A 14,095-nucleotide genomic window follows, 5' to 3' on the forward strand; every position below is an offset into this window, starting at 1 on the left:
GCATGACCTGATTGAATCATCTCTTCGACCCGAACAGGTCAGGGTAACCTAGAAGGTTATTGCTTACCTCTCTTATAAGATAAACATGGATTATGGAATGAGACTTAACATACCAGTCCAGTCCGGAAACAACGTTGTTTTAATTCGGAAAAGATATTTGCAATGAACATCTTATTTGACAACGACCGCGTCTTCAAAAAAATATGCATAAATAGGCAATTGATTTATGTGTTAGAAGTTGTGTTGCAATGGAGAATTAGGTGACTGATTAGATATACCTGAAAATTCGATGAGTGCTCATAGAAGTGTTGGTGTTGCATGCCATGAAAGCTTCAGATGGAGTTCAAAAAACATAAGAGATTGAAGAAAATTCGAGAAATGCATGTAAATGCAGAGAAAGACAAGAAATTACAGAGTTGCAAGCAAAATAGAGAAAATCTTCACAAAAAATGCAATAATTTATGAGAAAATGGAAGCGTTTGCGAGTTCACGAAAGGCTCATGAATCATGATACCATATTATGAGACCAAAATCAGAGAGTACGTAATGAGAATGTAAACCTCATAGATTGTGTGAATGATATAAAGATCAAGTTAGTTACAAGCTTACAATATATACAAAGAGTAAAGAACTAAATGACTTGCTCAATAAGTTACCGGTTACTTTTAACTAACTAGAAGTAATCTAACTAGCTATGATTAAGGTGCTGAAATAGATTGATGACTGGTAACCGGTTGATCATGAGAAGCACAATAATAAATTATCCTAATGTCTCTATTCATATATGTTGCCAACTATGAAGCACGATACAGACACGGACATGGACATTGACATACCGAGACCGTTAATAATTTGAGAAAATCACATAATGTGCTTTCCCATTGATTTTTCACTTTGAATTTCATTTACATTCCTTGTATCTTGTCTATAATGTTTATGCGGCTTACTAACCAAAAGCATACATGACATCAAAATTGCCACACATGATATGCCAATCTAATAAGAAAAACTCAATTTACATTTAACCTGTGCCATTTCTTGCTCTTTGATTTTATCAAGATGGAAAAAGTTACTAATTTAAATTTTACAAAATGTTATGCAGGGCTTCCAAAAAGATGAGCTTGCCTACCCATCCTTCTTGGCAATCCAAAATTCTGATAACATCTTATTTCACCTCCAAATCCAGCTGTTACTATTACCAAACCCCATGCTGAAGGATGAACTGCTGAGGAGCCATCATATGCTGAATAATTAGAAGACCAAGATGAACCTGATGGAGTAGCTGCATTAGACATCGAAAGAGCATCGCCGTATCTAATCGATGCAGAATCCGAAGAAAACGAATCACCAAACCCTGAATTCGTCCTAGAAATAGCTCCATGATCTTCTTCTACTTCACTTTCCGTTACTTGATTGTTGGTTTTCTTTGGAAGAGGTGGCAACATTCTCTTACTATTCTCAAACGAATCACCGATTCCTGATTCGCTTCGCGAAAGCGATGCAGGGTCATGTTCTGGAGAACTTGATGCACCTTCTGTTACATGATTATTGCCTTTCTTTGGAAGAGGTGGAAGCATTCTTTTCGAGTTCTTTTTGGATTGATGAACCGGAACTTCTGGTGGATCACCTTTAATCATAAATGGCCAAGGTATTGCTACTGAAACATCTTTACTTGGAAAATGTTCATGGGATTGAGTAGTAAGTACTGTTCTAGATTTTCCTGTGCTTGAATTTCTATGCTCTTCATGCTTCCATACATATACTTGTGAATCTTCACTTGCACTTATTATAAATCTTCCATTTGGACTAAATGATGCTGCCATTTGGCTGTTTGCATTTCGAAATCCTGGTTTTACCGGACACATACATTTAACTGACATGTCGAGACAAATAATAGTTTGAAATAAAATCAATTGAATACAATGACATGTAGGTGTCGTGCAATATCCAAATACAATTCTATCAGAATTGTCGGTGCTACATAGATTCTATTAACTAACGACGCAACAAGTAAGCTATTTATCATATAGCAGAAATTAGATTTTACAATATGATTAATCAAAACAAAATTATGAGAAAATTACGAGAAAAGTACCTTTAAATTTATGAACAACTTCTGTACCATCCACAATTCTAATCCTGGAATCAGCTGAAGTAACAAGCACTTCTGCTGGATTACATGGAGCAAACTGAGAAGATACAAAACAAGTTAATATCATTCTTGACATAAAGCAATATTGGATAGTAAAAAATTCATATAAACTATAACACTTTACCTGAAAGCCAGTAACTTTTTTTAGCTGAGATTTCTTCTTGTTTCGAAGTTCAATTGTGCTTGTTTGAGTTAATTTATAATCTGGTTGCCATATAGGAATGAGGGTTAAAAACATAGAATATAAATTTATGAGTAGAATAATTTTGTAATAATCTAAATTGATTTATGATCATATATGTAATATAACATGAATAGCAGACAAGTAGAGTAACCAATACCTTCTATGCCATAAGTACGACAATTCCCCTTTTGTGTACCAACTAGAACACCCTACAAGAATGAACAAAACCATAATAAATCATTAAATCTTGTCAGAATCAATGTATAATTATTAAAAAAATTCAAAATTATTGTACAATTACAGTGAAAATTGTAGTAATTAATGTCTGAATATTACAAACACATCCTAAGTGTATTATCTTTTGTTAGAACATTTATGGGCTAAATGGACTAATAAGATTTCGAGAACTATACTCTCTAACTAAAGACACATCCGCGAACCAAATTGACTAACAAAAGATATATTTAGGTATGCTTTTGTAATTTTGGCATATTCAAATTAGAAGAATTGATACTTTTTAAAACATAAAAGGAGAGGAGAAAAATGCATACTTGACCATCTGGGGTGTAAGAAACAGCTGTAACCATTTCATGAATATCAGTCCAATCCACAACAAGACGAGCAGAGATGTTCCACATTCTGACCTTAGCATCAAGGGAACCACTAATGAAATAATCTTCATCCATAGGGTTGAATTGAACACAGGTTACTGCCATATCCAATTAAGTAAAATTCATTTCCAACAACATATCTCCAACAAGATATACCAAAAAGAAAAGACAACATTGCAAAATAGAAAATGTTCAAATATATTACCATAATCATTATGTGCAAAGAATTTCAAGCATGTCTTAGTTTCCAAGTCCCATAATCTCACTGTCTTGTCCATTGAAGATGAAAGAAGTAGCTGCAATGGAAAACAAAATCTAAGTTATTAGAAGGAAAAAAAATGTGAAAAAATGTGATTACGTGTTAAAATAAATTACTGACACAAACACAAGACACCATAGATGACACCATACACATCAACACCGATGATCGTTTGTCAAAATTAAATATTTGAATGTAACTATATGTATCAGTGTCATGGCGGACGTGTCCCACACCATAAAAAACTGTGATGTAACGTGTCAAGTTGCATAGAGATTTTGCCACATGTTTGACCACAAGTTAAAACTTAGTTCACAATCAAATCACAACCTCAACAATTAGGAATGTAATCTAAAACCTTGTAATTATCAAAACAAAAGTAAAAACATTAATCTACTTAAACCGTACCTGAGATCTAGACCAAGACAAATCCAAAACTTCATCCAAATGACCATGAAAAGAACAATAAGGTTTCTCAGAAAAAGTAAAAACATTTTCAGGCACATGAACATATTCAGGAATAGCTGCCCCTCCTCCTCTTTTACTTCCAAATTTCCCTTTCTTCTTAACCAAACTATGAGTATCAACATTTTTTTCTCTTTCCATAGAAGAAATCAAAGAAGGATGAATAGGAGTAAGATTTCCTTCCTCAGCTCTCATACTCATAACCTCACATTCTTGAACTTCCCAAATATGTATCACTTTATCCTCACCAGCAGTAGCCAAAAACCTTCCATCCAAACTAAACTTAATAGTCCAAATACACCCTTCATGTGCTTGAAACTCTTGACACAAATGTAAAGCTGAAAGCTCTTTTTGTGATTTCCCACTTTGTCTAACCTTAACCCATTTATTCTTCCCTTGAGATTTATTTTGATCAACAACTTGTGGTACAACAACTTCTCTTTCACGTTCACCAACAATTCCACTTGCTACACCTTTAATATTCTTCAATAATGAAGCACCTCTTCTTTTACTTAACCTTAAACTTCTTGATATATAAGAATCTGAACCTAGCTTTTTACCATAACCATCATTTCTTCCGTAATTACGTCGTCTCATTATATCATTTATAAACTGATTATGTCCAATGGTGTTTTCAAATTCTTCCATTGTTAACTGTTTACCTGTTTCTAAATCGCTTAACCGATTCCACGTTCCGTTTTCACCGTATTCCTTTACAATAAACTCTTTTCCAGTATCTAAATTTTTGATTAAAAAGAACGCTCCAAGTCCTGAGCTGGATGTTACCGTCGGTGACGCCGATGGTAAATGCCTGACAGAGGAGTCTCCAGAATCCCTCACAATAATTCTATTTATATCTGCGTGCCGAGCACATGTGCTCGGCATGCCTATATCAGTATTAGTTCTTGTTAACCTTTGCTTTGAAATTTTTCCTATGATCTCCTCCTTTCTTAATTTTGTAGAGAACGAATCGATATCACCTTCAGATCGCGATCGAACTAGGACATATGAAGCAGGCGAATGATCTGATTTTTGTTGAGGGGAACCAGATGAAGTTGTAGTATTTGCAGAAACCGAAGAAGATGAAGATGAATTATCTCTAACAGAATTTGACCAAACAGGAGTTTCTTGATTCTTGTTCTCGAATTTTTTCGTGATGGCGCGGCTAATAACAATGCTAGTGGCTTTAAAATTCTCTTTATTTTCATCCAATCCCATACTTCCAAGCAATCTTCGTCTTCTTTCCGTGATAGATCCCGGAGCAGCCATCCATATATCATAGTTTGGAGCAATGCCCGTAGCCGGTGGAAGTTCCGGCTTCCGGTGTTTGGCGGGGTGAAAGGAGGAGACCGCAGAGGCGAAGGATAACCGGCTATCTTCATAATCATCATCTTCATCAGAAGAAGAAGCTAAGTCATCGGGGACGGCGGTGGAGAGACGGTTATAGGTTTCAAAGAAATGTAAGTCGTCCTCGTCGTCGCCGAGGCCGTCCCAATTCATGGTCAGCGTTTTCCGGCGTTCCATGGTGGCCATCGGCGGCAGGAGGTTTTGGAAATGGAATGGAAAACGCTATGACAAATATGAAATGTAATGGAAAACGTTTGAATTTTATTATTATTATTGTTTGCTAAACAAACTAATAATAATAATTTTTATTATTTTATCATATTTGTCATAATGTTTTCTTTTTTTTTTTGTATTTTTTTTTGTTTGTGTTGTGTTTTGGTAGAGAAGTGGAAGAGAGGAAATTGAGGGAAGAAGGAGAGGTTGGTTACAGTTATGGATTTTTTTGGAGGCAAAGAAACGGTCAACTTGTTTCTATTTACGTCTTCTATACAGATTATAAAGATGAGGGTATTTGTGTCATTGTAGAGAAAGATTTGCTTGTTATGTAGAGAAAGTGCTTGTGCACTTAACATTTGACTCTAATCTTTTGTTGTTATGTTTCCATGTTGTTGGTATTATGTTATGTTTTTTTGCATGTGAAATGTACTTTCGGTGATAACTTGTTGACACGTTTGTGAATTTTATATACTTAGAAAATGAATGGTCAACTTTAGTTTTAATCTTTGTTTAGAAGGGCTTTCCTCCTTTTTAAACTATTTCTTACTTTGTCTTTTCTCATTTAGCTACACTTTTGTTTGCTTTTTTATTTTTATTTTTTTTATAACGATATTATAGATGTGACATATATCGAATGTGACATATATCCAACGTTGTTTGATTGTGATCTATGAAGCATGGGTGCAGACATAAACATCGGATATGATACAGATACAGACATACAGATACCATTAATAATTTAAAAAAAAAATCACATATATAATACAGTGTAATCATGTGTTAGTGTAGTGTCGGTGTCAGACACGATGCGAGTTCGACATCGAGATATGCTTAATCTTAGATGTGTCCGTGCTTCATTGATTGTGATTTATCTTCACCAAAATATTTGTTGGGCATATAAGATTGATTCTCTCCTTTAATAATGTTTTCTTCGTATGCAAGAATCAAATACTAATGTGTTTTTGACCACATGTTTTCAACCCACATATTCATGAATTTTATTTATTTTTTAATTCTATATTTCTCATTATTTTTTATTTTAAATTAAAAAAATCATATTTTAAGAGTTAAGGGCTCGCTTGATGGTCAGGATAGGATAGAGGCATGATATGATATAAAGCTGGATAGAGATAGGATATGATAAGGACATGATAAACAATAATCATATCATGTGTTTGATGTGCCCATGATAACAAACATGATATCATTATAATTAAATGAAAAAATTGCTCTCATAATTAATTAAATATTATAAAAAGGACATGTAATTAATTATAATAGAAAATACATGCTATCATTATTTTAAAAATGACAATATTTTAAAAATGGCAGAATATTAGGATAATAAATAAGGAATGATCTTTTAATCTCATCAGGATAATTTCTAACCCAGCCTATACTCAGGATAGAAATTACAAAGGAAAGTCAGGATAGGATAGGAAAATGGTTTATTTTATCCTATCCATTTGATGCATCAAACATGAGATTTAAGCAGGATATGATTAATGTATCATATCTTGTCTCTCTATCCTGACCATCAAACGCACATCTCTACTCTGTTTGTTATATCCAGAATAAGGAGATAATTTATTTAGTATTGTAGAAGGAAGAATAGGTGTACAACCTATGCAATAACATAGACCCAAATATGCAACGGGAAATAATATAAGATTGTAAAAGGGGAAGTGATACATAGACCACCTTAGGTGGCATGTACTACTTATACACTCATACACAATTGTGACATGTGTCAATGTGGTTCCTACACACACAAAAAAACTCATATTTATTGCCTCACACACTCTTACATGGGGTGGTCAATTGTGGGTATGGAGAAAATGGTGTCTTAAGTACATTAAGAACGTGTTGTGATATTGCATATTATATGTAGGAGTTGAGGTTCGAACTCTGAACACCTCACTTTTTCATATTTAAAATGTGTGAGCTCTAACCACTAAACTATTTGACCAAAAAAGAAAAGGAATTTGTTGTTGTTTCTTTTAGCAACATCATTTTGCTAGGGGAGTTTCCACACAACTGAATTGAATCAGTTAGTGTACAATTTATTTAGATTGATAATATGTTATGGGTAATAAAAACTCTAATCTTCAAGTAATGTAGTCTAAATTATCTCTTATTGAGAATGAAGTATTTATATATTCAAGATTGAGCATAAGAGTTCTTATCCAAATCGTTAAACAAACCATAGATAATACAAAGAAAATAGGAAAATGTTAACAAATATACTTAAAGTTTGTTTGGACGATGAGATAATTTAGAGAATTTAGATAATTGAGATAATTTAGAGAAAATAAGATGAGGTTGGTCAAATTTCAATTATAAGAAACCCAAGTCTAATATGGATATTAAATTGATTAAACATTTGATTAAGAAAATAAAAAAAGAAAAAGCACTTGGGTTTAAATCCAAGGTTTCTTAAGAAAATATTTTTGAAGCTTGCTATATTTGATTTTATGGTAAAAAGATTTTTCTAAGCTAACGGTAAAAAACTAAACGCGACGTAACGTAAAAAAAAACCAACGTGAAAGGAATTACCGAGGACGTTGGATCCCAAGTAAAACTCCATCCTAAAATTACTAGTTGTTCATTTTTTAAGGCTCTCAAATTAGTTAAAGTTATTTAATCCCAGTTTGTCACTAATTCAATTAATCCTCACTCACGGTTATGGCATAAAGCGGTAAATAAATGTGAGTGGTGTCGGTGCATTTTTCAATATTGTGGATATTTACATCAAGCCTAAGTACATTCTAAAGCATAATATGTAATGAAATAAAGTGGCAAATAAATATAAAATGCATGATATGATATTAACACTAAATAAACTAAAATAAAGTTAATAAAGAGATAACAAAAGAAAAAGAAAAGAAAAAAAGAGATAATAATACTAAAATAAAAAAAACATCAAGTAAATAAATAATAAAAAAAGAAAATAAAAATAAAAATAAAAATAAAACGAGAAAAAGGAAATAGTAACACTAACCTACACCAAAAATAAAGGAAATAAATGAATAATAAAAGAAAATAAAAGATGAGATGAGATGATAATTCTAAAAAATATAGAAAACAGAGAGTAAATAAAATAAAAAAATAAAAAATGCAAGAAATAAAAATGCTAAAATAAAATACATAAAGCAGGTAAATAAAAAAAGAAAAAGTGCATGAAATAACACTAAAATAAATTAAATAAAATAAATAAAGAAAGAAAATAAAAAAAAGAAAGAAAAAAAATGCATGAAGTAATGTTGCATATTTCTAGATACTAGATATGCTTAAAAAGAAAAAAAATGACAAAAATGGATAAATAAAAGCTAGAGCAATAATAAAGAAAAATGCAAAAAAAAAAAAAAATTAAAAAAGGGGGTGCAGATATGAAAATGGAGGTGTAATAGTAAGCTGCATATAGAACAAAATTGGATCCCACACTGGTCAAGGGTGGAAGAAGTCAACTTCTTCTTCCCCACAACAACAACAATGGCCCGGCTAACACATGGTGAAAAACACCAACACTTTCAAAAACTCAAAACCTCAAATAGTCACCAAATCTCACAAACTAAAATACCATTTTGATTAGATTTTCACGCTGATCACGAATCCAAGCTTAGATTTCACAGTGAATGTTTCTATAGAGATAAAAGTGAGAAAAAGTTTTGACCCAAAAAAAAAAACTCACAAAAACAGAGATTCTCCACAAAACACCCTTGTAATATGAAGATTCTCCACAAAACACCCCTGACCCCATCCAGACGCTGACGTGGCATACCACTGTGTAATTATTTTATTTTTTTTAAAACCTGACACGTGTGTAATTAACGCTAACGTGGCATGCCACTGTGTAATTATTTTAATTTTAATTTTTTTAAAACCTGACATGTGTGTAATTGTTTAAAAAATTAATTTTAAAAAGATAAAAAATAAAAAAAATGAAAATTAATTTTCAAAAATTTAAAAATAAGAAGAAAAAAAATAATTTTTTTAAAAAAATAAAAAAATTAATTTTTTTCAAAAAATAAAAAAATTCAGAAAAAAATTAATATTTTTTTACCAAAACATTAAAAAATTAGCTTATATTATTATTATTTTTTGAATATTTTTAAAATTTAAATTTATTTTGGATTTTTTAAAAATTAGCTTATATATATATATATAGAAAACAACCCTTTTCTGCTCTTTTGGACTGGTTGTTTCTTTTCAAAAATGTCCTCAATTTTCAATACAAATAAAACATGTAACACATCGTAAATATTAAAAAAAATTCCAAATTTTTTTTATCCTCAATTTTTAAATATTAGAAAATATTCTCAAATTTGTAACACATCGTAAAAAAAAATTTGAAAATAAATCTGAATTTTCCTAAATTTTTAAATAAATTTGTACACAGATTTTTAAATATAAAAATATTTTACAGATTTTTTTTTGTTGAGAAAATTTAAAAAACTTCTTTTTCGAAAAAAAATCGGTTTTAAATTTGGAAAAATATATATTTCTAAATTTTTGAAAATAATTTGAAAAATAAATACCAACTTTTTCTAGATTTTTAACTTTTTCCAGATTATTTTTTTATTTTCGGGATTTTATTTGTTAAATTTTCTAGACATTTTCATTATTTTTGAGGGATAGACTTTTTCATTTTACCAGATTTTTTAATTTTTCCATATTTTTTTTATTAAATTTCCTATATTTTTTCATTACTTTTCAGTTTACCAGAATTTTTTTGCTTTTTATTAATTTTTCATAATTGTTTTGCTTTTTTTTAAATATTTTAATCATTTTTTCATTTTAATTAATTTTTTTAATTATTTTTAATTTTTATTAATTTTTCCAGAATTTATTTAATTTTTTATGATTTTTTTAAAAAAAAATACAAATGCCACATGTACCCTTTAAAAAAATAAAAAATAAAAAATTATACAGTCAGCATGCCACATAATCAGATATGCACAGTCAGCATGCCACATCAGCTCGCCACGTCATCAATTCTGCCCAGTCACATAGGTCAGGGGCTAAAATCAAAGAATCTTATTTTACAGGGTTAGAATCTAAAGATTCTTTTTTACAAGGGGGTAAACCGGAACTCGCTCAAATTACAGGGGGGTAAAGACATGTTAACCCCATAAATTATTAAAGGGAAAGCATCATAACAACTCCAGGGGTATCAAAACATCAAAACCCACCTTAATTGAGCCTTGAAATGGTCTAACTCACTATCACTTTTTCTTGAGAAATTGTGGTTTTGAATTCACGAATTTGGATGGTTTTTCTTGAGTTTTTGAGTGTTTTTGGTTTGTTGGAAATATTTATGAACTTTTGGTTGAAGAATTGTGAAGTTTCATGGAGAAATGAAGATTTTGGAATTTTTGATGAAAATGGTGATTTTGGCCACTCAAAATTTCGGCCCCCTCTCTCTATGAGTTGTTGGGTACTTATAGAGGGAATGACTTGGTCACCAAGAGTGCAAAAATTAGGTTAAGTGGTGGGTAAGAAAGGGTAGTTTAGAATTTTGCAAAAAAAAAAAAAAGAGTTTTTGGAACTTTTCTGGATGATTTTTTGTGGTGAGTCATGATGTGTTGGATAATGATGAGTTGTTATATGTGAAAAAGAATCTAGATGCGCAATTTGTGGGGAAAGAAATGAAATGAGAGTGACATGTGCATTTTTGGTGAATTTGTTAAAGTTAGTATTTTTTGGTATTTTTGAAAATGAATTTTGTGACTTTGAAAATGATAAAACAAAATGGTGTAAAGTTTGTGATTAGAAATGTAATAGAAAAGAGAAGAATTGAAATTGGAATATTTAGTGTAATGAAATTGAGTTTTCTTGAAAATGAAGTAAAAAAATAAAAAATGTAAAAAAAAATGCATAAAAAAATTTGAAGTTAACTTGTAAAACAAGTAACTAAGGGAAAAACATTAATGGGAATGCATTTGGTGTGAAGAAAAAAAAAGGTTTATTTTAAAAAGTTGACTTTTGGTCAACTGTTGACCTTGGTCAATGTTGACCTTTTTTGAAAAATCTTTAGAGAATGAGGAGAAAGAAAGCTTTGGTTAGGTCAAAAAATGGTGTATGACACACTTGAACAAAATACTTTGTTTTATCTTGGTTTTTCGGGTGTCAAACATTGATTACGTTTGAACCTTTTAAACTGGTGATATCTTATTTTTTCTTGGGAAGGGAAAAAGTAAGCAAAACCCTTGAGAATCGAGGTCCGGGAGTTGTTTTCGCTACGGGAAGGTGTTAGGCACCCATAACGACTATAGTATCCTATAGGAACCGTCTTTAATTTCTACGCGCGCGCTTTATTTTTTAGATGCTATTTGAAAAGATATTTAATCCTAAGGGTATTCTAAGTGAAGAATTGGAGGGAAAAGAATGTGTTTGAATTTTTATTTTATTTGAATTGAAGGAATTTTGTTCCTTGCCTACGTACCCGTTTAAGGGATCAAATCCACCGTAGTTCTCTTCCAAAAATGTTTTTGTTTTTGTTGGTTGATTTTAAGTTTGAAAATTGGAATTTGAAGAATAAGAGAGAGAGGCCTCAAGGGCATGAGATTATGAAAAGAGTGAGGTGGAATTAGTCAATTGCAAAAAGGTCTAAGTATGATTAAAATTCTTTAAGATTTTTGTTTAAGAAAAAGAAAAGGAAAATTCAATGGGATTTTGATCCCAAGGTTTATTAAGAAAAACATTTGAGTGAAATTGTTCATATGTTTTGGCAAATTGATTTTTCTAAGTGTAAATCCTAAGCATTCATCTAAACATACAATCCTAAACATACATCTAAACATGCATATTCTAGCCATATACCTAAAGTGATGTGTGTGCATGTGTCGGTGCTTGTGTCGGTGTACATTATTAGAGTCCATTGTCCTTATTACATCATTGGCCTAGATACATTCTATGGTCTTGCAAGAAATTTAAAGGCATAAAGTAAAATATTACAAAATTCCTAAGTTTTACATTCTAAATTTTGCATGAAATTAAATGGCAAGAAGTGAAACTAAGACTAAAGGATGAAATATGCTTATGAGACGCGTGAAACATGAAACAAAGGGTTAGTAGTACCAATGATATAGAAACAAAACGACAAATGCATAGTAAAACAAATATAACTTGCAAGTAAAGTAAACTAACAATTTTAGTAAAAAAGTGACAAAGGGACTTGAAATTCAATATACTTCTAAAGCAAGTTTGAGACCTAAATTCTCACAACATTGGAAATTTTAGGTGACTTATTTCAAGGAAAGAAATATGAGAATCAAGGAAAATCGACATGCCAAAGATTATAAGATTTTCAAGTCCTTTATGCACTTTATTTCACAAGAGCATTTCACATTATTTACAACACAAAGTCCACAAAAATCTAACTCAAAACAGCAAGCACATACCACATTTAATAGGAAAATTCACTCCAAGAAATCACATGTTCAAAGCCACAATTATGTAACAAAATTTCAAGTTCAAAACCACATCAAAACTTCACAAAAATGTTAACAAAAAGTAAGCAAAAACAAGAATATATCCTACATGTTTTTTGAAATGAATTTTTTACATGTAACTGCCTTCCAAAAGATAGTCTTCAAACACCAAAATTACTTACAAGAAAAGTCCACAAAATCTTCAAAGATTTTTACAAGTTTTTAGCAACATTTTAACAAAAAAAACAATGAACAAAATATTTTTTCCATACGTTCTTAACCAAAATTTAACATGCAAGAATTATCAAGAATCAAAATATCAAAGTAAACTAATAGGCATTTTTAGGATTTTTATTATGCAAAATTAACATGGCAGGAGGTGTAATTCGCAGTTTACAGTATGCAAGTAGCAAAAAAAGTCACAAAAATGAAATTGACAACACAAGGGCCCAAGCCCATATCTAAGGGAAAAAAATTGGGTTATATGGAATTGCACATTGCTGATATGCGATTGAGAACCAGAAAATATGGAAAGATCAACAACAGCGAAGATAACAAATAATCATGTTGTTGAGAGTTATAAGCTCCGCGTATTTACCTTCATCGCAAGTGAGAGGATGCTGAAACCGTTGTTGCGAAGCCTGAGCCTTGAATCTCGCAGCATGAGACACATAATAGCAGGAAGCACAGTGGTTTTGGCGACGGCGAAGCCTTCCTTCGACGTCTTCGATTTGAGATTTGCGAATCACTGAGAGTTGGAAGTCGAATTGGAATTTGGAACTGGAATTAGGATTCAGGTTTGTTGAACTCGAATTTCCTTTGGTTGATTCTTTGCGTTCGTAGATGGAATTGCAATCCACACGTTTTCTCCATCTCTGGTTTGCGATTTCATTCCTCTTTCTGTTACGAACCTGAGACTCTTGTATGCGATTCTGATGTGTTGAACCTTTGGAGCTTGAGCCGGCTTGATCCTTCCCTGCTTCGGTTCAGTTACAGCTCTGCTATGTTCTTTTGCTCCCTCGTTCGATCTGGAATTCCCTCCTTCGTTCCGATCGGCGTCGTTCCGCTTCAATCTGATTCGGATTCACTCTCTTGCTAACGCTTTCAGGTCGACTTCTTCTTTAACCTCCTCACTGAATTCCAATTTGATTCTTCTTGTCGTTGAATCCTTCGTTTGGTACTTGATTCGAAAGTTTGAGTCGGATTCTTGTGTTGGATGATTCGGATTTGTGTATATTGCTGAGTTTGAAGGATATCGGAAAGATGATGTGTTATTGTAAGGTCGATGATGATTTGTGTTGAGGTTTGTGAGAAAATTGTGATGGATTGGTGAAGGTTTGAGATTGTTAGGGATGAAGGAGGTGGCGGTTATGGAGGATTGTGGTGGTTATGGAGGTTGAAGTGAGTTAGTTAGGGTGGTTTTGGTGG

The 14,095-nt window shown here is 31.7% G+C and overlaps 1 protein-coding gene across 1 annotated transcript; it reads right to left on the reverse strand.

The window, feature by feature from the left end:
- Nucleotides 1-844: 844 nt before the first annotated feature.
- Nucleotides 845-5,487, reverse strand: LOC146907394 (uncharacterized). The gene is made up of 7 exons (XM_085725626.1): nucleotides 3,615-5,487; nucleotides 3,153-3,243; nucleotides 2,888-3,045; nucleotides 2,494-2,545; nucleotides 2,277-2,356; nucleotides 2,096-2,189; nucleotides 845-1,846 (listed from the first exon to the last, which is right to left on the reverse strand). The coding sequence occupies exons 1-7, from the start codon at nucleotides 5,202-5,204 to the stop codon at nucleotides 1,095-1,097; spliced, it is 2,817 nt and encodes a 938-aa protein (XP_085581752.1). The 5' UTR covers nucleotides 5,205-5,487; the 3' UTR covers nucleotides 845-1,094.
- Nucleotides 5,488-14,095: the final 8,608 nt, after the last annotated feature.

The sequence above is a fragment of the Medicago sativa genome, chromosome 7, assembly GCF_051527215.1.
Source record: "Medicago sativa cultivar Bolivia chromosome 7, Bolivia_mono, whole genome shotgun sequence".
Classification (NCBI taxonomy): Eukaryota; Viridiplantae; Streptophyta; class Magnoliopsida; order Fabales; family Fabaceae; genus Medicago; species Medicago sativa.

What these genes read in the sequence shown, in the direction of transcription:
- LOC146907394 (XM_085725626.1), bottom strand. Translation starts at nt 5,204, where the DNA reads ATGGCCACCATGGAACGCCGGAAAACGCTGACCATGAATTGGGACGGC. An exon ending in TGTCTTGGTCTAGATCTCAG is followed by an intron (nt 3,244 to 3,614) that starts GTACGGTTTAAG and finishes TTTCCATTGCAG; the next exon opens with CTACTTCTTTCATCTTCAAT. An exon ending in CTTTGCACATAATGATTATG is followed by an intron (nt 3,046 to 3,152) that starts GTAATATATTTG and finishes TGGATATGGCAG; the next exon opens with TAACCTGTGTTCAATTCAAC.